Source organism: Indicator indicator, chromosome 16 (genome assembly GCF_027791375.1).
Source record: "Indicator indicator isolate 239-I01 chromosome 16, UM_Iind_1.1, whole genome shotgun sequence".
Taxonomy (NCBI): domain Eukaryota; kingdom Metazoa; phylum Chordata; class Aves; order Piciformes; family Indicatoridae; genus Indicator; species Indicator indicator.
Window position 1 is genome coordinate 7,869,730 of NC_072025.1, and position 23,294 is coordinate 7,893,023.

General features: G+C 37.9%; 1 protein-coding gene across 1 annotated transcript in view; it reads right to left on the bottom strand.

Annotated features, from left to right (window-relative positions):
• LOC128972158 (neuronal acetylcholine receptor subunit alpha-7) overlaps positions 1–23,294 on the bottom strand; it is a 36,023-nt gene that overhangs the window by 4,030 nt on the left and 8,699 nt on the right. Inside the window, exons 3-7 of the mRNA XM_054388010.1 lie at positions 9,513–9,557; positions 6,091–6,200; positions 2,526–2,605; positions 1,160–1,327; positions 628–822 (exon numbers count right to left, since the gene is read on the bottom strand). Of these exons, the coding sequence (XP_054243985.1) occupies positions 628–822; positions 1,160–1,327; positions 2,526–2,605; positions 6,091–6,200; positions 9,513–9,557 (598 nt within the window). The remainder of the gene's footprint in view (positions 1–627; positions 823–1,159; positions 1,328–2,525; positions 2,606–6,090; positions 6,201–9,512; positions 9,558–23,294) is intronic.

Below are 23,294 nucleotides of genomic sequence, written 5' to 3' on the forward strand. Positions count from 1 at the left end.
ACCCACGGTCTCAAGAAAGTCAGTTTTGTTTCTAGTTTGTGACAGCTATGTTCACTGAGTAGAAGCCAGCGTAAAAAGTTTCCTTACATAGTCAACTCCCATCTTAAGGATCAAGTGCTTAACGTCATCAGATTTGTTTCACAAACCAATACTTTAATTAAAGTTTCCTATAAAAATTAGAATAGGAGCAGTTGGAATCAATCTTTTTAAGGAGACACCTTAGGCTTTTAATACAACTCACTATTAAAAGGAAATGTTATGAAGAATTCCATTTTAAAGTGTGCAAATGCTTATATGTAAATGTAAGCTTTACTTAGTAAAAGTGGGTTTTTTTCAGCAAGTAAACATAAAAAGATGAAACCCTGTTCCTTAAGGAAGATAGACAGGAATTGTCATGCTTCTGCTTGGTTGGCTCAATTTCTCCATTTCACAACTTCAGTGTACGCTAAGCTGAGGACAAGGGTTAAACATCACACAGCTTCAGCATTTAAACAGTAAAAATAGCTCATGAGCCACAAATAGGGCACACAAGCAATTCCTACTTGCCTACTAGGACTACATAAAAACTTTTACAAGGACAACTTCTTTAATTTTGGTCATATTTGCAATACCCCATTAAGGATTTACCTAGTGAGATCTTTTCTCCTGAGTCTGCCGGAAGCAGAAAAACTAACAAAGCAAGTGATGATATCAGTACACAAGGAATAAGAAGATTGAGTCCATAATAGAGAGTCCTACGTCTCATAGTTACTGTGAACGTTACATCTGGGTAGGGTTCTTTGCAACATTCGTAAAAGCTCTCAGTTCTCTTCCCAGGAACTCCTGTGTAGGAGGGAGGATGAAGAAAACCAAAAATTAATGTGAATAATCTGTATATTATGTAGAGAGTATTTTTTAAAGGATATATGTAGCTTTACTTCTTTAATTCCCATTTAACTAATTTTTAACAGATAATAAAGGAAAATCGGACAAAAGATACTTAGTGAATTCAAGCAGCGATTTTGTCATTGATTTTTTTATGTTGATTTTCTTCTCGCAACTGTTCTTAGAGTTTCAAACATAGTTTATTAATTTAATTTCTGTCTTCATGTCCCAGTCATTATTTCATCCATTTCAGTGACTGCAAGTGCACAGTGTAAGTAAGAAATCAGCAGCTTGCCTACTAGATCCCACTCTCCATTTGAAATATAGCCAGATACATCTGCTTCTTGCATCTGTAAGTCCAAGGACCAGCCTCCGTAAGTCCAGGATCCAAACTTCAGATTACACTTCTGAACATCAAATGGAAACCAGCGCACATCAATGTAGCATGAGCTTTTAAATATGCCTAGATTGGATTTGAAACAAGAACTCTTAATTTGATTGCTTTTCCACATAATTTCATATACCACAAGTATTTCATGTTTCTTTAGCAGACCTTGTTCTACATTTCATCTTCTTTTACTTGTGAAGCACATTTAATTTCAGTTATGTTTTGACATATAAATATCAAAAGTCCATCACAGAAAAGGGAAAGAACTGCCTCATTAATGTATTGATGGTATAAACTATGTTTTAACTGTTTCTCTATTTTGGCATATAGTAGCAGAATATTTAGAAAAGAGCTCATCTTTCTAGATACTGTATTTCAGAAAGAAATGAAGTGGAATATGCAATCTCTTTCTCCCATTTCTTTTACTGAATAAAATAAGAAATCCTGAAAGATTATTTGCTCTCTTATTAGATTTATATGCTCTTGATTTATTCAGGAAAGCTAGCATCTTATTTTTCATTTGTTGAGTCAGGCCCTGTCATTTAGCAGCTTTCAGAATCGAATTGAAAAAAAAAACCCCACCGAATGGTGTATCTTAAATCAAAAGAATACAGGCAAACTCCTGAAATCCTCTGGGTATATTAGATAGAAAAGCTAATTTTTCTGGAAAGCACTTGGCTCTATTGCAGTAGTTTCTAAAATTAAGATTCTAGGAAGAGTTAATTCTAAGAATTATGCTAATTGAATCTGGGAGAAGAAACAGTACTCCACTGCTATACATCCTGAGTCAGTGGTTATTTCTGATATCAAATAAATATTTGATTTATTCAAATACTTTCTTTCCAGACTAAAAATTGGTAAAGCATCAGTGATTCATTTGAAAGGGAAGATATGTTCAAGATGTTACTAAGTAACTTGGAAAATTAACATATCAATAGAAGAAATAGCTAAACTAATGAAATATTTATTAAGAGGCATTAGCATGGCTTTAACAATATATTTTTATATTAAGAGCTTTTCTATTAAGAGCTTTTATTTATCTTCACTTCTGAAATAGTGCATTATGACAGAAGAATTTACATAAATGCAATTAAAAATATATCTTGTATAGTGGCTTTCATGCAAAAGTGTGAACCACATAATGCATAAAGAATCTAGGCTTAAATCAGATTATGCTAGTTACATAAAGAATCAAGACAACTGATGTCAAATTTGAAATCACGATACATAAGCAGTCTCAGTTATCAAAATTCATGACATGGGAAGAGAATACCTGGTGGTAGATATTGACAATGTCCTGAAGAATTGACTAGAACGTTAGTGTGAAACGTAGCATCAAATCTTTCATCAGCACTAGAACAGGGAAGAAACAAAATGGATTATATACTCTCTAACTGACGAAAGAATATCTGAGATGAATCTGTATTTCATAAAAGGATTATTTCTCCCCGAAATCTTGACAACTTTTCTTCTCTCACCAGTCTTGTGTGGGCTCAGAGTAACTGGCTTGATACTATTGGATTTGTTCCTAATTAACAACTGCAAGTGAAGATGAGCCACCTCATCCTTGCTGCACAGCTATCCCTTTGCATTCATTGTAGTGCCTTGGCTCTGTTGATTTCCATTTGGAAATTAATCACTTTGAAAAAAACCTCTGAAATATCTGTATAGAGGAATCTGTCCTCTTGTCTACATTACCAGTGGCTAATGAATACTGAGGAGATGGATATTCCAATGCATCATGCTACTCCCTTGCATGGGTGAACATTACTACTACATGTCATATATAAGACTGTTTAGAGCAGCTTCGGCCTTGGGTTCAGTGAAAGAGGAATCCCTTTACACTGTTAGAAGTGTCAGTGTAGTGGTGCTGGCCAGGACTGCCCTGCTGTGCCCTTCCTGTAAGTTTCTAGAAAGAAATTGTAATGTTACTTAGAGAGTGCTTCAAATTATGAATTGGCAGCTACTGCCAAACAATAGATCTGATGCTATGACCCCCAAATTTACCAGAAATTAAAATTTCAAGAATTTATAGATGGGAAACAACCTATTTTCAAATATTTACATGATGAAATAAACACTCTTTTCCATGAAAAGTTTAATAAATTTGTTGATAAATCAGTTTATGATAGATGTTTAGATTATTATTATTATTCCAATGGATATATACTTAAACAGTACTGTGCCATATTTCACAATTCCCATTTACTACTGCAGGTTTTTGTGGTAAGGTATTACAGATTGATACATTCTTTAAAGTTCTGTATCTAGGTATTGAAGAAATTGTCATAGCTATTGAAATTGGTGCCTAGATTAAATTGCACAGAGTGTACTGGGATGATACTAGCAGTGAGGTATCTTTGCATCTCAAAATTATTTCAGGAACTGCTGTGTTGAGTTTGCATCTGATGGCTGTTGGTGCTGGTAATAGACAGAAACTCCTTTCTTTGGCTTTCATTTGTGCAAGGAATAAGCAAAATGGGACATAGGCTACTGTACTTTGTTGTGTTGTTTGTGATTTCCTAACAGTCACCTTGCAGGGATGGGTTGGCACGCAGAGTGAATCCAGTGCCAGCTGCTCTGGGGCAGTTTAGAGGAGGTCACACCAACCTCAGGGTCTGGCTTCTTGCTGCAGTTTGTGCTTTTGTTGATCTGAAAACCTGTGCTGTCTCTAGGTTGATTTAAACATGGCAAGTGTCTTATGTCTCTTTGCTTGTTAGTGGTTTAGTGTCTCATAATTTTCTAATCACCTTCTAAAACATCATCAGGAAAATACAGGAAGAATATGAAATGAGAAGAAAGTGAAATATTCATAATTATACCTGAAAGTAAAGAATAATAAATGATGTATTTCTCTAACAGAAAAACCTTTATTGAGATGCTGTTTTTTAAAAGAAGTTTACTATTTCATATATTCTGATACCAATTTTATATCTCAGAAGCTAAAACAAAGCAATCATTACTTAGTTATTGTTACTTTGCATTTTATTTTCTCCTTATGCATTTCAAGAAATTACATTTTAAAAATACCTGGACTGATCTGTGAAATATGCAGACAAGAAAAAAATCTAAATCCAAATAATCACTTGCTCTTCTGGAGTTGTACTTTTTCCTATGGTGACCAGAAAGTTGCCAAAATTTTTGGCAACTATTTATTAATTGAATTCTGAAAAGTCTTGAATATTGTGTATGTAGCATGAATGGATTCTAGCACTGAAGGGGAAAAGGCAATTCAATTCAAGGGCAGCTGAGTTAATGTAGTCCACTTTCCTTCAGCTTCACAGCTCATGGCTGGATTCTCTGTGTTGCAGCTTCTCCAAAAGCACTAATTGTTGTTCTTCCTCCTCATCCTGGCTGCCTGTTTTCATGACGTTTGTAAGAAACTGGTACTGCTAAGATCTCTACTGATTGCACTGCTAAAACGGGCAGCAATAGATTCAAAGGATATTGGGGAAAAGGGCAACAAGAAAGATCACACGCAAACATGTATTCACACAGACACGCATACACGCATGTGCACAAGACTCGTTTCCTTAGAAAACCAGACAAAGTTCTGCAACAGGCTTCTGTGTTAGACATGGATAAGTAATTGCTTTGAATTGAACTTAGTAAGAGCAACTAGTCTAGTTTATGATGTAAAAATATCCATCTCACAAATGCTGTCACTGAGTGCTGTTGCCACATTATTACAATTCAACAACACCAGTGACAGTGACGTTGATCATAAAGGTAATCATCAAATGGCAAGAGGGAGCTGAACTGCAGCTGACATATTCAGTACAGCTATTCTCTAGGTCTTGTTGCAACAAACTGCAGCTCCTGAGGTGAGGGGCAAGGATCAGGTTAATAAGCACAGCAGGGTTCTCAGTAGACATACGACAGAGAAACAGAGGAAAAAAGCCATCAGGAAGACAAAAGCTTTATGTCATCTGCATGGGCAAAAGAATAGTGGCTACCATAAAAGAGCCAGTGCAACATGAACAAAGCAGAGGTAAGGTATTTTCATTACCTAGGGAACAGCACACAGGCCCACAACAACTACAATAAAAAGGCAAGTTGCAAAAGAACAGACAGCTCTCAATGCTTCATCTTTTTAAGCTAAACAAACTCCACAATGGGAGCTACCATCTAATAGTGTGGCCAAAGAATCTCTGAATGTCAGCCAAATGTTCTGCAGTGGAATGATGGCAGTCTGTCTGTCCTTGAAATAAATGCAACTCAGAACAGATAGCTTGAAGAGGAGAGCAGCAAATACTATAGCTATTTTTGTAGCAGGAAGGAAGTGACATCAAAACTGGACATGGGAAAATGCAAACTTGCTTATTTACTATCCTGCCTCCAGTGAAACGCAAAATAAAACTAGACAAGCAGTCAAAAGACACTGATAAACATTCCAAAACAAGGACATAATTTAAGAGGAAATTACCTCCACCTGTACCATTAAACACAGACAGAAATGTTTTGTTTTCTAATCATCTCACAAACCCCAACTAGGTAGGGAGGGAGGTGGTAGGGAGGATGTCATTATTTACAAAGTATTTGCAAATACAAATTTCTGTGGTGTAGACAGGACACTGATAATTTTCCAGTATTCTAAAACCCCAGAAAGTTAGGGGAAAGTATTTTAAAAGCTAGGCATTTGTATGAGATTATGATATCATTTGCCTTGCCTTATCTATAATTGGACAGGGCACTAGATAACTTCATAACTAAATCTCTATGTAAGGCTGGACCAGCTGATCTTCCAAGGTCCCTTCCAACCTGAGCTGTTCTATAATTCTATGATATTTTCTTCTTCCTCATACAGAAAAAAAAAAGAAAAAAGAAAATGAGTCTACCTGTTATAGAGAAGAATATCTGGCTTCCAGATCAGCCCATCAGGAAAACGGACATTCTTCACTCCCGGGTATTCAGACACATTCCACTGTAGATAATGATCTGTCCAGTACTAAGACATACATGCACAAAAAGAAAAAAAAGGAAATCAGGCCAGCACATCCACTGGTATACTGTAGTTCTCTAGGGCTGCAGAGCTTGAAACAATAGGTGTTGTTAAAGAGATACTGTCTAGCTTCAAGCAGTGAAATGTTTGGACAGTGTGAATTAAGTGAACTAGAGCTCAATGGGAATCATAAAGATTACATTTTCAATTCACACTACAGTGCACATAACAGCCTAGTAAAGATTTGGGGTGCCTGTCTCAGATGCCAATCTGGGATAGAACAGATTTTCTTCTACAATTCATACATTGACATCAGTAATGTTTATCTTCATAAATACCTTTTTTTGCTGTTGGAAATTCTCAGGTTTTAATAACTTGTTTGTAGACATGAAGTAGAACAGCTGACAGACCCTGCTCTCAGGAAAAACAACTGAAATGGCAGAATGGTCAATATTACCATACAGGGTCTTGGCAGCTCCTGTGGCCTGAAGTTAGGCAACCTGTGAGGCAGATGCTCAGCAGCACTGCACTGTCCCACAAGCTTCTTTCCTGGCTGGCGCTTCACTGAATGCATCCACCCTGGGGGCTAACTGTGCTCCTTTCAACCTGCCCTTGATACTGTCATTCAAACATGGTCATGTACGGTCATTAAAAAACCCTACTGCCTCAACCTGCAGGCAGCTGAATACCATGGCAGCTCTGGCAAGCTGGTTACCTCCCAAGAAACACTAGGCGGAACTACTGTCTTTTCCTGAATTAGCATTGGCTGGTATGATGTAGCATAGAGTGACATGGAACAATCCAGAAGATGACAGAAAGCTTTAATATTAAAATCTATGTCAGAGATAATGGTAAGCAGATTGTATATTTGCTCTGTTTAGCCAGGTATACAAAATGCTTATCCATCCAGCTGGACAAGAGCTGCCTCGTTTTGTTGTAATTTTAGGAGCTACAGTCTTCACTGTAGCTGAAGTACATTTGATGCAGATTAAAGTAGCAAACAGCTCAGTGTACTTGGGTTAGTATTAATCTGTGTGACTCGGCAACGTTCCTGCTGTAACTTAGATCAGGTTAGAGATTTTTGATACTGAACGGTATTGCCATGGAGATACTGGTCACGATCAAAGAGTCTGCATGTATAAATGCTAGATTTCTATTCCCCTTTCTCCCAGGTTAGTTTCTGCATTTAAGCATTTCAGTGATGATTACATAAAATATATTTAAGATATATGGCTGATTATACACACATATCAAGTGGAGAGGGAAGTTCAGGGAAAAACTTACTTCAGACAATTTAGCATAATAAAATGACATATGTTTGCCTTAAACATGCTTTGAATCTGCCCAGTATACCACTAATAGACAATTAACATGCAGACATCTCTCTTTTTTATTATGTGTACACAAGACAGGAAAAATGGCTACATTTTTGGTAATAATCACGGGATCTAATGATTGCAGCCACATGTTCCACATGCAGTATGTGCTAAGGTGAATAAATCAAAAGAAACACAGAGTATATAAAAGAATCGGGAATTTTCTGAGAGAACAAAAAATAAAATAATATTTTTATAAATCTCAAAAAGGAGAAGGATGCTATGGGATAAAAGAGAAGGAAAATAAGCAATTGTTTCTCAAATATGAATTGCCATCAGTTTTCCTCGTAAGAAATCATAGCAACTGTTGCTCAAAGCCAAAAACATATTATATTTGATGGATTTAGTCCTACTGTACAACAACCTATAAAATAACATGAGCTGACTACTTCCATGCCAGCCTTTCTTTCTGAGTAAATGGAATAGTCACCCTATCCTTTGCAGGTCATCAAAATATCTTTTCATTTGTTTCCTAAGGCCTCCCATGGTGCTCTATTGAAAAATGTTAACAGGAAAAGAAAAAAGAATACATTTCAACTGAGTGAGCTGATTAAAGAAACTGAAAAGTGTAAAGTTTCAGTGGAAGCTGGGTGATTATTTTGAATAATAAAACATTTCTGTAAACCTTTACTTAACCCAAGCAGTTCTGTTTCTGTAGCACAGATGGGAACTCAACTAATGGCAAACTCTTATCCTGGATCCTATAGCATGGAGAAAACTCCCCATATTACCCCATCTTTGTAAAGCACAAACTTATGGTAGAAATATTTTGTGGAAGCATTAGGAGCCCACAGAATGGTAAAGAAGCATCTTGTTCATTCTAAGTCTTAATTAAAACATGCAGAAGGGTAACCAATCATGTTGGAATAAACCTGTGTAGGATGCTTTGCTTAGGAGCAGCTCTCTTGAGAAACTCAAAAATACTCTCACAAAGCTTGAATATTTGTTATCTGATCCATTTATTAAAAAGTGAGTGAAACTTAGTTCTGCCCAGCATGCCAGACATGAGTTAATGAGGGCAAAGTTCTGCTGCGGTGGCAATAGTTATGGTTAAGTACTAAAAGAGGATGTGAAATTCTGTTACAGCTAAAGCAACTAAACATTGCAACAATAGGTAAAATAAAGCTACTGTTTGGAAAACAAACACCCTATATGGGCAAAACAAAATGGAAAACTACAAAAAAGAGTATTGTTCCCAGATGAACATCAGGAAACTGAACTGATCTTCCGGTACCCGTTTTGGTCATGTAACTGATACAGAATTTAGAGAAGTAATATAGAAAAACCTCTCATGTTCCCAGTTAACTTGTGGTGGGTGAGGAAATGATTTAAACAGAAACATTTTGAACAATGTGGGAACAGCATGGACATTTTAGTGCGGTTACTTAGGAAGACAAATAGCAAAGCAGGATGGTAGAAACATTCAGTTACAACAGTGGCAGCAGCTCTCAGGAGATAAGGAATCTCTTTGAAACCCTTTCCCCCTGTATCAGAACTATCTGATGATTTTCAGAATGCCAGTCAGAACAGCTATTACAGATGAAAAGCATTTCTTGCATGTATAGTGCTCTTTCACAGTCTAATGATTTACCGCAACATAATGGAGTTCTTGAAAAAGCACTTGCACTTACAGTTACTATAGCTGGGATTTTTAGGACACCATTATCTTAGGACAATGAAGAGTTTAGGGTGACTAAATAACCTATAATGTGTTAGAAACTTACTTTGATGTAGGGACTCAAATTCGGAAGTTTTCAGAAATACCTGAAACATCAAGATCTATATCTCACTCAGCCTTACAGTTTTCCATTCCATTTACTTTTGTCCACCAAGTAGCAAGACACAGAACAAATCGTTGAAGCTTTCATAAAATTCAAACCATTCACCAGATTAACCCCAAAGTCCAAAAGGGAAAAAAAACATGGTTTGTTTCAAAACTTACCATTTGTAGCCAGATGTTTGTTGTTAATACTTGGTTTTTTTCATCCTACAGGAAGGAGGAGAGGAAATAAAAAAACAACCAACCAACCAAAAAAACCCCACTTAGCTTAGTACTATACACATAAAACACTACTGGTAAATATATTTGACTATTACAAAATAGCCAGCTGTGCTATTTCCAAAGCAAAGGGAATCATTGCCTCTAACCGATTACCATAGAAGTTTTCACAAGTACCGTTTAATATATTCTGTATTACCGCAGTCAGGCTATTTCCTGTGGATATCCTTCTGTCAGACTCTTACCCGGAGCTCCTTCCTTAATAATCTCAAAATGCAAAGCAGGTTACAGTAGAGGTTGCTTGCTTTAACCTTGGTTATGAGCAGCCCTCTCTCTAACCTTACACACCAGATGTATTCAAGGAGTAGAAAAAAATACTGAACAAAGAAAGAGTGACTAAGCACAGATGCTGTCTACTGAGGCCACATTGAGTAGCTTCTTAAGAGGCAAGTAGCACCACTGACATCACTGGAACTACACGAAAAGTGTTGTGTTATCTTTTCCAGAAAACTGTTGTCATGGCAGAACATCGTACTGTCTCAAACAGTTGCTATTTGAACATCTTTCCCCTTGCTTCCTGTGACTGTGTGATGTAAGCTCAGGTGACACAACAGCCATCTTAATGCTGCTTTTAATTAAAGAGTTTAGTTCTTCACTTCTCAGGCTAACACTGGTGACCTTATTTCTGTGGAGGTACTGTATCAGTATCCAATTATGTTGTGTGAAGCTAATGAAATATACTACATATGTATACTTCACATTAAATGCAAAATCCCTGTCCCAACACTAGTCAAAGCTGCAGTTACAGTCTAAGGGAATGTCACAGCAAGTTCCAGTCAGCTGTGCAGCAGCAGCTGAACTTAAATGTTGTTCCTAAATGCTACAAGCGGTCAAACATACAAAAATAACAAAAAAAATTATTACATTTTGTAGGAAAAAAGCTTTTTTTTTCGTAATACTCTTTACTAAGGGTCAATACTCTTTGCTCTTTATTTTTTGCTGTTGTTTGGTGGAGTTCTAACTGAATAAAAGTCTTGAGAGACCTTTAACTGAAGCTATTTTAGAGTGGCACAATAATAAAAAGTTACATAGCATGTAAAATAGGATTTTAAAAGCAAGTGAAACCTTTTGAGTAGCAGCATCAGTAAATATATGCCAGTGATACTAGGATGTGTATAATCACAACAAAATGTACAACAAACATACAGATAAGAAATCTTAGGTACAGATTGATATTGTGCATTAGTAAAGTCTGCCTTCAGATGCACATTCCTCTCATCCTTTAAATTGAAAATAAAAATATAAAGCACAGACCATGGATAGAGACTCATCACTTTTCCTCTCCATTTTCTGCTTCATCACCTCCATGAACCTTACATTTAAAAAAAATACTTCAAGTGAACAACTCATTTAAATAGCATCCTAGGGAAGCAGGTCCCTTTAACACTTTGACTTCAAGAATCCATTATTAAGCTGCATTGAATTAATGTGCTGAAGACATTGCTGATGATGTCAGCCCAGCAAAGTAGTAATTAATTTGCAATAGTAGCTGTTATTCTCTAACCATACACACATTAATTTGGTGCCTCTCAACAACCTGCTTGTAGAGTTTGAACACAACAAAACTAGTTTGTGTGGGAACTGAATTCATCAATTAAGAAACCATCGTTAAGGATAATTCATTAAGAGATAATTCATGTAACCATATGGGAAGCTTGTTTCAGAACTATTAGCTGAATGGCATGTACTCCTGCATGGTTAAATTCTGAGTTAAACTCACAAGAGAGTGTGATCTCTTTCTGCACATGAATGGCCTCAGCCTTGGATTACTGATGGTTCAAAAATTCCATTTTCAGTAGTAGGAAAACACTACGAAAGCTGGAGTGCTGCTCATGCTTAAACTATTGGTACTCCATGGGAATTTGTTTTGAAGACTTGAGCTTGCAGCATAGTCAGATGAACTATTTTAGGAGTACCAGAAAGGAGCTCTACTATCTACCTGCAGGCATCACAGAACTAGGCTAGAGAGCCATGACTAAGCAGTCAAAGTAGCAGTGCTGAGGAAGAAGATAGACTTCCAACCCAGCTGTGCTGCTGGCAGAATGCTTCATGTGCTGCTTGGGCACGTGACACAAACCACGGCAGGTTTGCCAGAAGGAGACTCTGCAGAGGTATTGTGAAAGCCAAGAGTTATTCCAAAGTATAATCAATTCTTCACTCCAAGGTGGTATTTACTCAAAAGTAATTTGTACAATGAAAACAAGCCTTCAGTGAAGATGGCCCATGCTGTTTTCCTGGTGTTTCTTTCTGTTAACTATTTAGAGCTTGAAAGAGTATATTTGAACAAAATAACTCCTACTTGGATTACTATAGTTAAAGTTCTGTCACCGTTTGTATCATAAATTCCATCATTGCTCCTTAGCTATAAATACCTTTGCTGCATGCTGATACTTGGCTTATAGTGGTGGGGTTTTGTAGTGTTTGTTGGAGCAAATGGTTTCCAACATTTTAGTCATTATTGGATTGATTCACCCATCACTAGAGGAAAGATTCTGATTTTAAAGGGTTTGTCCCTCTCTGTAGTCCCAAGTGAAACTGGTGAAAGGTGGGGCAGGAGATAGCCTGCAGGGTTTCTCCCAGCTAGGAGAGTTTTTTGGACACTAGTTTTACAAGTTTTACAGTGAACTGTATTAGCAGAGTTGTGCAGTATTCCCCATAGAATAATGATGAGGCTGGAAATGCTTCATAGAAATTCACCAGTTTTTGTCACTCTGCAATATTTTGTAAACACTTATAAAAAGGTGTTGAACACAAAAGCAAGGCAGCTCCTATGCAAACCTCTTCTAATATAAAAGAGCAAAGAAAAAAAACTTCACAATATATTCTGAAATGCTGAAAAAATTAGTCAGAGAATAAGACCAGAAACTACACTGTATTGGTTGGATGAATGGGTTTTTTCCCCACATAAGCTACTTTATGTTACATCCTGGCCAAGCAGCACAGCTAATGAAGGGTTGGGTTTCATTCATGCAATGGGAGGTGGGCAGGAGGCTCCTTCTGTCTGCTTGATTCATAAGTGTAGCCATGATCTCTGAGGGCAGATGGCAAATTGCTACTGGACTGCTTATCACAGTATTTCATGGCAGTATTGTTAATGAAGGGAAAGTAGCTGACATCAGGAAGACGTGAATGTTCCTTCATTCATTTCTGAAGGCAGAGGTAATGATTTCTGGAAATTATTGAAGGGAATTGTACTGTCTCCAGTCTTCCAGTTCGCATCTCTGGCTTTGTCTGTCTTTTCAATTTAAACAGTTGTCATGGGTTGAGTTGAATCTGCTGCTGATATTCAATCCCATGCTGCTGTCATGCCAGCTTCAAAATGAAAGTGCTGGTGGGAGCAAAATATTATGGGGCTTGAAGTTCAGATTGTAATATGAGAGCCTTCCTGTTCTGGTTGCTGCTTTTGGGTTCTGGTTTTTGGGTGTTGGCTCTTTTCTGCTGAGATGGCAGCCAGATAGGGAGGGATGGTGGAGTAGCTCCCTAGCTACTGAAAGCAGCAGGTTAATCAGTTCATTAGCTCTCATCTCATTGTGTGAGCACTTGCTTATTAAACGTTCTCAACATCCTCTGACCCACAGTGTCAGATTACTAGCACCGAATGACCTTTTTTTTCCCCACAACATTTAAACCCTTGTTACGTTTAATTTTTGCTTCACACAGCTTGAGGTTTTCTTCCTCTTCATTTTGAAGGTCATGCACTGAGCTCACTAAACTTCATATAGTGAAAAAGCCTGAATTCTTGGAGAACTAGTACTGAGACAACGAACTGGAGTGTGAGTTGAGCACTCATAAAATGGCCAGTTGACAAAAGGTTGATGCTGTTTCCATACCTTAGGCAGCCATAGTGACAAGATGAATCTGAGCTCCTTGAAACAGAATATTTCTGATTTCTTGAAAACAGATGCAAAAAGTACAAAACGGTTCAATAATAAGTTGGAATTGGAAAATACTAGTTTTCTCTGTTTCACTGCATGTTTCTGGAGACCACTTCAAACACATTTATGTTCGGTGTTCTGACCTCCCCAATCAGTGAGATTTTTATACAAAACCAGAGCTCTGAGATCCATGACTTCATCTTGCAGTGGTACAGCCTGCTGCTGGGAAGCAACACTCCCTCAGAATTACAGCAACAGTTGCAAAATCTAGAGTTTAAGATAATTTATCTTACTACACAGCCCAGTCAGCATGTCAGCATGTGGATTCTGCATGACTTGACCTTACGTTTGTGCTTGCCTTAAGCCAGCTTGCTTTACATCAGCTGCAGATCTTCCCTGATTCTGTTTGTGCTAAAAACCTCCTGAAAGTTACTTTTCTCTATTTTTATACTCAGCCATTCCATGGTACTAGTGACTTTAGTGAAAGCTGAATGTATTTAGGACATGACCCTTTCTTCTTTTCTACTTCAAATTCAGTCCTGAGGCACCTTCACTGCTAGGATGATATCTGTGACTTTTTCACCTTCCAAGTCAGACTCTCTCTGGCTCTTTCAAACTTTTAGGGATAAGGTATTGCAGATGTGCTTGGGATTTATCTTAATATCTTCTGTAGCATTAATATGAGTTTTGCAGTTAAATCTCTGAAGTCCATCCTGAAAATGCCTTCCTTACTTTGTATGCTCCTTGACCTTTGATTTATATTCTTCTAGGTGGTTTTTTTGGGGGTTGTTTTTTTTTAATGAAAGAATTCAAATCTTAAGGCAAACCAATATGTGGATAGCTAATTAAAGTGAAATTTGGAAAGAAAACTTATTTTCTATTGAGCTCTTAGATTTATTAGATTTAAAATGGATGGCATATGGATTGCCCTTCATACTCTCTACATGCTGAAGGTCTTTGAAATAGAGACCTGCTCTGCAGAACTGCTCTTCCTTACAGAAAGGTGAGTTTTGTTCCTGGAGATAATACAGACTGGTACAGATTGCTGCTACTAGCTGTTTTTCTTTCTTAATACGTTGACTGTGGACAGTAAATTCAAAGAGAACCAAGACAATAAATTCTGGGATTAACTAAAATACTTGGAGTTTTATGGGAAATAGGCAGCTTCCCTGTAAGGATGCACCCTTCTTATTCTGCCCCTGGCCCCTGCTTTTGTTCGTAATAGAGTGAGTAAAGCTTGCTGAAGGTTCCCTAAATCTCTAGCCAGTAACCATGCAAGGCAAATCTTTGGCCTGTTCCCAAAACAACCTGCAGTCCTAAGGCCCTCCTATAATCTTGAAGGACAGAGTGGCAGTACTATTAGAAGTGAAAAATCAGCCTCTTCACGTTGTGTGAACAGTGCAGCACAGCTGAGCAAGAACCTGTGCTAGAATGTGCAGCTGGAAAAGAGAATGTAGCTGAAGAGTATTTGTGAAAGAGTTCAGTCATCCATGCAAAGTGTTCTGGCTAATGACTGTTTTATGTATTGGATCAGTTTTATAAGCAAAAACAATTTATAAATACTTGTAGGAGAGGGCCACCGTTAATCCAGTGAAGTTTCCCACACAAGACAGGTGGGATTAAGGTCTGACTCTGCACTCTCATTCTATTTGTTTCTTGTCATTTTTTTTAAGAACCATGACCTACATTCAGTTATTGTCTGACCATATTTACTAGAACTATTTCTTGTACAAACCAAGTAGTGTGCCACGCTTACTGGTAATAATGATGGATAAAACAAGCATTCCCACTCAGGCTAGCTCTCTTTAGCAGACAGTCTCTCTTTAGAGGCTCTGTGACAGCCTCATCTTGCTATTAGTTCTGTTGTGTGCAGATTCTCACCTTCAAAATATGACCTCTCTTCATAAATATTTACTTAATCAGAGCATAATATTTAAAGTTGAAGATAGGGAAGACTTATTTCAAATCAGTATCTACTTATGTGTGATGGTTTAAAACTGTCTTTTTAATTTTTCTTTGCAAAGTTTAAGCAGAGAAAGCTAAAGAATGTAAATAAGTCACTATTGGGTGTAAGAAAGCAAAATGATGATTGTTATAAACACTTCCATTGGATAGATAGAAATGTTTACGAATCTCTACTCAAAACAAATTTGGGGCAGTCAGAGTTGGGAGTTCGCAACGTGCTGGGCTGTCCACTGCTGCTTCTTCTCTTCTGGCTGAAGATAGCACACTGACCTTGGCGAGCTAAGTTTAACAGCCTCTCTGCTTCTTAACTCTCTGCCTTCTGCCAGGGGGGTCTGGGGGACTCTTTCTGGTCTGAGGGGGGAGGCCCCCTTTTGGGGGAAGCAAAGGGAAGTTGGTTGTGCTTTTCTGTTGATTGTACATATTTGTAAGTGTTGTGAATAGTGTATATTTGTACATATTCATTGCATTTCATCATAGATTGTAGATTTGCTTGTAAATACAGCTTTTCATTTGCTTCCAGACTGAGTTAGCCTGGTTATTGTCAGCGTGGGGGGATTTCAGTTCACACTGTTACAATACGTCATCTTCCTTTGAAACGGACACATCCAGGCTGGCCTACATATAGATGTGTAATGCCATTTTATTTATTCCCTGGGCTGTGGAGTAAACCAGTTCCAGCAGTACCTGAAGCTAGCTAGCTATGCTGTTCAAGGGGAAACTTTTGGGTGTCAACTTTGATGGCATATGATACTTAGTATTTGTAGGGTGTTTTCCTGTCCTGACAGTTTTAAGCGTGTCTCTTACAATCAGGAACATGTGAAATTTTTCAGACTACTTACTGTCTTTCTGGGAGGGGGGGAGAAGTTAATTATTGTAAATCTGATTAAATTAATAGAAAATCAACAAATCCTTTTTTAAGAGATGACTTTGTATATCTTCCTTCCAATCTACATGCACGTTGCTTTCAGCAAATTAAACACAAGGAAAATGGTGCCTAGCTACAAATAATGCAACAGTACCAAGTGAACACATTACAGTTCTGCCATGGAACTATTACATAGCCTGAGAGTTTTCAGCCCTGCTGTAAATATCCTTAGCAGTGTGGTCTTTGCACATGTCTGCTGACATTAGTTCCAGATGCTTGCATGTAGTAAAGACAAGCAGAAGAGACAGGCTGAGGAACAGTGCAGAGCATTACTACAAACAGAAACAAGCATCTGCTGTTGGGTGCGGAAGGGTCCTGGGACAGGATACCTTGCACCTAGGCAGAGGCACAAGCTTTAGCCATGGTGAACCCTCTTACGGTGAGCTCCTGGTTTCATGTTAGTGGAAACTGCAATAGGGTGGCCTGCAAGTCACTGGGTCATGCAGCAACCAACAGGTGAGAGGAAGGGAATGAAAGAGTAGGAAAGGAATTTCTCCTGGTGTGAGTGGTGGAAAGATGCCCTGAACACTAGACTACCTACAGTTCTGGTCTGTATTTTAACACTTGAGCCAGCACGCGTTTAATGCAAGGTTTAGTCTGAGCATGTCCACAGTTATGATTCGGACTTAGTGACTGTAAAGCTTGACCTGTTTGTAAGTCCTAAAAAAATGAAGATTTTCAGGTCTTGTGTTCTGCATGAGTATTGAAGCTTGGAGTTCACTTGTCCCATGCACTCTTCAGGTGCACAAGAAGGAGAGAAACAAAAGAGTGAGGAAGTAAACCTGAATACAAGAGACAAGTATGGTTCAACTTAAAGCTAAAGTTCTGTGGAGTTGTAAGGGCTTCTAGAGTTAAAATGCTAAAATGTTACTAAAGCATTCTGTGCTGCTGGGATAGGAGCAGATACTAATTTTTGGCCTTTTGAATATCTCAGGTTCTTTTCCTTTAAAAATTAGAAAAACGTCACTTGAATTTTACCTAGGTTGAGCTCAAATTTGGACTATGAGTCCAAATTGCTTTGCTTACCTAAATTCAGATGAAATTCTGAGGGGGCTTGTTTGTTTTGTGGTTGTTTTGGTTTTTTAATTGTGCTCTGTGTGTTCTACTTTGCATGTCTGAGAAACTCCAGTGGTTTCTCCATACCAAATAGTCCTACATGCTTTTGAAAGAAGCATTTGCTCTCTCCCCAGACATCTTGCTTTAAAAGTGGAGTTTGCTCAAAACATACACAGGTCTTCCCAGATGGATGCAAATCTCACACAACAAGAAAATTGCTGGAGAAAGAGCAGGGGAAAGCCATCTTCACTCTGGACAGAGCATCTGTGTGAGGTCCTTCCTTAAAATGTGGGAAATGTGTTTCTGTTCTGACAAAGTCTGGCAGTCATGCTTGGCACTGTCTGTGATAGGCTTTTGTCCTGGCAATGGGCTTGAGAAATGTTTTCACCGAGCTTCACAGAAAAGAAGTGGAAATTACAACTATGTGTAGGAGCCTCATGATGTACTCTTTCTGCTACCATAGGGATGTAATTGTAAGTCTTTTTTCTGCTTTTTTATTCAGTACATCATTTTAAACAAGAGATCGTATTTAATCTGAACACATTTGCCTTTGCAAAGACAAGCAGGGATCGGACATAATGAAATGAGCAGAGTACAGCATAGCCAATAACACACTTCAGCACATCTTATGTGAAAAAAATACTCTTTTGAAGTGCAAGAGAGGGAGGTGGAGGTTGCATTTTTCAACTTATCTTATGAACTCCTATGATTCACCATAGGTTTCACTCAGTTCATATTAAATATAGCTTAAAGCGCAATTAGATTTATTGCAATCATGCAAAGTAGTAACTGTTGCTTTATTTACAAGTGAGTCTTGATTCCATTGTATTCCATGGCAGATTTCTATTGAGAGGATGAAAACTTTGTAATGTTAATTAAATACTGGCTCCAGGTGATGACTATCATTGCCAGTCTGACACAGGTAAGGATCCCACATTCAAACCCATGCTGGGTTCTGGGAACTACTAACCATGTCACAGGCTAAGAGGAAACAACTGAGCCCCATGACCTCACTCCTTATCATTAAAATGAGAGGGAATCAAAGCTTTTGAACTTGATTTAATTGCCCAGAGGTTAGCTGCAAAACACAGAAGCTGAAAGGTCAGGTAACAACCAGTTTTACCATTAATGCCAGGACAACATCAAAGGTTGTGATTCTATTTTTATTCTTACTAATCAATATCAAGCCATAATTGACTTTTTATTAAGCCTTTCTTCTCAAAATATTCTTAAGTCATATGGAAATGTTGTTATAGCATGTGTATTTAGCAAACTAAAGTGGAACGAAAACACGTGATTTCTTCAAGGAGAGAAGAGGAAGTTATGGGAGAACATGAAGCTGAACACACAAATATCTCTTCCTTTCCCTTTGTGTGATTGAGCATGCAGCTCTAGCACCAGCCTGCTGCTGGCATTCTTCTATCCTATTTTTGTGAATAATAGCAACAGAAATTTCCACACATAACCACAGCATGCTGTCCTTGTTTTAGCATCTGTTCACATGCTGAAACTGCAGAACCTTTGAGGAACACCAGAGCCACAGACAGAGATACCTGACTAGGACACAACTATGAGGAATAGCTCTGTCCACTACAATAGACATAATTAAAGCCAGCTTCAGAGGACCAGTTAGCAAAGTGCCATGATTCATCCCAGACAGTCTAACTACACTACTCCATATTTTTAAATGTAGGCAAATAAAGCAAGGAGTATCTCCAAAGTTCCTATGATATGTAACATAATCCATTATCCTTAATGTCTTGGGGTGTCTGTTCAGTCTTGGATACAGGCACAGACATCATCATGTCAATAAAAAAATTCCCTGGAGAAGAGTATAGTACAAAATACTTTGCTTATCTTGCTGAAGGCCTCTGCAGGAAGAGAGGATGAATCAGCATTACAGAAATTATAGTTGTTCCTTACTCTACATCTTCTGATGCATGGGTTTGAGAGTCCTTTTTTACAGAGTCTTCACTTTCATCTTTCCCTAAAATTCCATATGGCCCTCCACTTCTCTTTAATGCCTGTGAAGTGTCACTGACAAAGGTGCTGAGAAACTGTGAGCTTGGCTAAGAGAAATATATTGATGAAAATCAACTCTTGTCTCTTTGCAAATGCAACAAGCATCAAGACTGAAATGTCAGAACACCTACACAGTCCTTCAAGCTGCTGTTTTCTGCAGCACAAGAGAAAACTCCCCTATGAAAAGAACATTTCTGTATTGTGGGGTCAGAGATGGAGTGAGCACTCCACAGTTCATAAAAATGCATTTTTGAATTTCTTTGAATTCAATGCATGGTTCAGCCAAACTTACCAGTGCTCTTTATTTTTTATGTGTTTGTCCCTGCTTTTGGTAACAGGGGTGGTAGTGGGTAAAAGGCCTGCTTCTTTCCTCTCAAATACTGAACTGACACAACTGTGTAGTTACTGTAGCTATGGGGATGCTAACCACAGGACTATGTTAATAGTCATGGCTGAACTCAGAACACAAGCCTAACGAAAGTCCACAGCAGTAGTGCTGTATGTATGTAGGTCCATCAACTTGGCACATGGGCATTGATCATCTTCCCTTCAGGCTACTCCCTTCTGAGAATCATATAAGCGATATGGAGATGTGATTATAGGCCAAGTAAATAGAGCTTCACATCACTATCAGATGGTTTTGGAGAGATGAAATAGAGAAATATCATTTTCTTATGCTGCTGTCAACGAGCAGCAACATGTCTTCACACCATGCTGTTAGCACTGTGCAGTTCACCACTGAAGCCACTGTTAGAACCTTTACCTGTTACAAATCAAACTCCAGTTTCAGGTAACAGGCATGGACATGCAAGCATAAGTGAAGGTTAAATCCAACTGCAAGTTTACTTTAGGCATCTTATGTTTAATCTTGAAAAATAATTATTTCATTTTTGAGTAAATTAAAAATGCAATATAAATGAGTTAATGCATTAAAAATGTTAGTAATTAAAATTCTAAGTGAATTTAAAAATATTTCTTGTTCTATGTAAGTGCGTACATGATATCTGCTTCCTGCTGCCAACCCATTGTGAGATCTTGTTACTTTTTTTTTTTTCCCCATTTTGTAACTTAGAGATATATTTAGAGTGGGAACCGTTGTATTGTTTAGTAGTCTGTTCAGGCAAACATAGTGAGGCGTTCAGGAGAAACTGAAGAATTCACATCTGCATTATCTAAATTTGAAGTAATTAACATTTGAATATTCTCTGTGTTAATACACTGCTCAAGGATGGAAGACTGTCTGCTTGCAATCCATTGACAATACTTTGTTCAACTGCTGTGGGCCCTATTAGATTTTTAAATGAGTGAAAACTTTTTCAGTGTGTGCTTTTCTGAATGAAAAGCAGGCAGTGCGTCCACCCAGATCTGAGAATACAGCCCTAAAATGAAAACAGAGAACAGAAATAGAATACCACCTACTTGATTGCTCAAGATTCATAGCTCATCAGGAGTACCATTTGAAAATGTTAAACCATGACTGGTGATCTAATCTAGTCCCCAGGATCCTCTGCTAACACAGGTGTTCCCAAGGATAATGTTAGAGGTGAGGGGCATGTTTCAGCAGTACTCTCTTCCTTCCCTTGCCACCACCCCTGAAACTGCTGCAGCACATTTCCTGCCAACTTGTGGACCGATACAGATCATGATCTAGGAGTGGGCAGAGGTCGTGATGGTTAGGTCTGGGTTGCCTTTCCCTGCATAATTCATCCAGCTCACATATTCGCACAGTGCTTCCAGAAGGCTCCCCAGAAAATAAATGGGTCCAGCAAGAGCATATGCATTTGAACTCCTTCCTCAATGTACACTGACAGTGAAGTCTGATGCAAATCACATCCAGGAAGAAGCAACTCCTATCTTTATGTGCACAGCAAAACAGGCTTTTTCAAGAAGCACCAGATTTACAGAGCATGTAATTAGTCTGTATATGCATAAAAACTGCAGCAGATGAGCTGCACACACAGAGTGCATCGGCTCATGCCATGGCTGGGACTAAACCTGCAGGTCTCCCAGGAGCATGGAAACAGAGAAGTAATTATCAGGCAAAGGGAGTTTGAAAATGCTTATCTAATACTTTACTTGCATTTTATGGAGACAGATCCTCAGCCAATACAGATCAGTGTAGCCCCACTATCTATGAGGACAGGAACATTGTTAAAGAAAACAATGGGGCTTTCAAACATTTCATACAAATTTCCACAGACTCTAAATCAAGCTGATACATGTCAAAACAAAAGATATGAATTTGTATATTAAGTAGCGACACAATGTATTGTCTAGTACTTGAATATGACAAATATTGTCGCTTTAACTATATATAGGTTTTAAAAATGGAAAGGAACAATCCTGAATATTACAGGGAATATATTCATTTTGGTTCCCAAACTTCTGTGAATCAAAATCTTTGTATAAGAACAAGTATTAGTTACCCAAACCTGACTCCCAGAAATTATGTCTTGTGCTGTAATTTTGTATTATTGGCTAATTACTAAGAATTATTAGTAATTACTAGATGATGTGACTTTGCAAATTCTGTTGTCCTAATAAGACAATGTGTAAAATGTGAAAGCTTTACATTCCGGTTCCCATGCTCTACATCAGTCCATCACAACTGAATCTGTTTTCTAGGGTCTTGATTACCCTTGGCACAGTAAACATGCAAACCTTCATCACAAGTGGTGCACCAGTAGATGTCTACTCTTTAAGTTAATGGGGCATCCGTACCGAAGTAGTTAGAAAATAAATTAAATATTGCTTAATATTTAATAATTAAATGCTATTTGTGCTGGTTATTTATATCACAATGGATAAGAAAAATGTTAGAGAAGTCGCTTTGTTTTGCTCATACTAAAAACCAAACAGAAAAAAACCCTCTGATTTGTACTTCAGTTTCAAAGACCTCTCCTGTGGAAACAGAAAGCAGAACAGAAGTTCTAATTTTCACATGAACATATCTTATGTCCCCTAGTTAACTATTATCAGGAGTTTCTTTATAGGCTTTAGTCAGTCCTTTTTGCCTTCTTGCACACTGTCTTAAAAGAAATTGCTTCTCATTTCATCCTACAGAATATAGACTGTGCTTAAAATAGCTTTCCAACATTGTTTGAAGGGAAAAACAGTCAAAGAAGCCAAAAGACAGCTAGAAGCACAGTAAAAATGGACGAGTGTCACAGAAATAAGGTTGCAGTTTCTCACAGTATATCAGTATCTCACCGCAGCAGGGTAGAGAGAGGTGGTGTCTGCTTGTTTAAATAGATTTAAGTATCAGGATATTTCAGACTGTTATTTTAAAGGATCTCTTCTTCAATATTTCAAGATGAAGCAGAATACTTTGTTTTCTCTTATAATACAGTAACTGTCATAGGTATTAAACTAACTAAAAATACTGGAAAGCATATCCCAGCACTGTTCCTGTTTTCTAAACTCTCAGGAACAGTTAAATGGAAATGGCTGCAAGATGAAATTGCAAATAGTTTCTCCCTGCATTCCCTGGAGGGAATAAAAAGCAAGCAGCAAAGTGAGAGGGAAATAAAACTTGGGGAGACTTTGTACACAAATGAATGCTAAAAATTAAAAAGAATTACTTGAAAAGCATCTACCACAACCATGCTGAAGCATGATAAACAGCTTAGGAACCTCTTCAGCACCATTTCTCAATGAACCTCTTGATTTGGTTGTTTTGTTTGTCTTTACAGATTTAAATTTCTATTTCTCCCCTCTCCCCCCCCTTTTTTTTTTTAAGTGGGGAGATAAGCTTATTTTATAGTCTGTTCTTTACAGAAGCGGTTCTGCTTCTTTGAATGACAGCATAATTTTCTTTGTAAA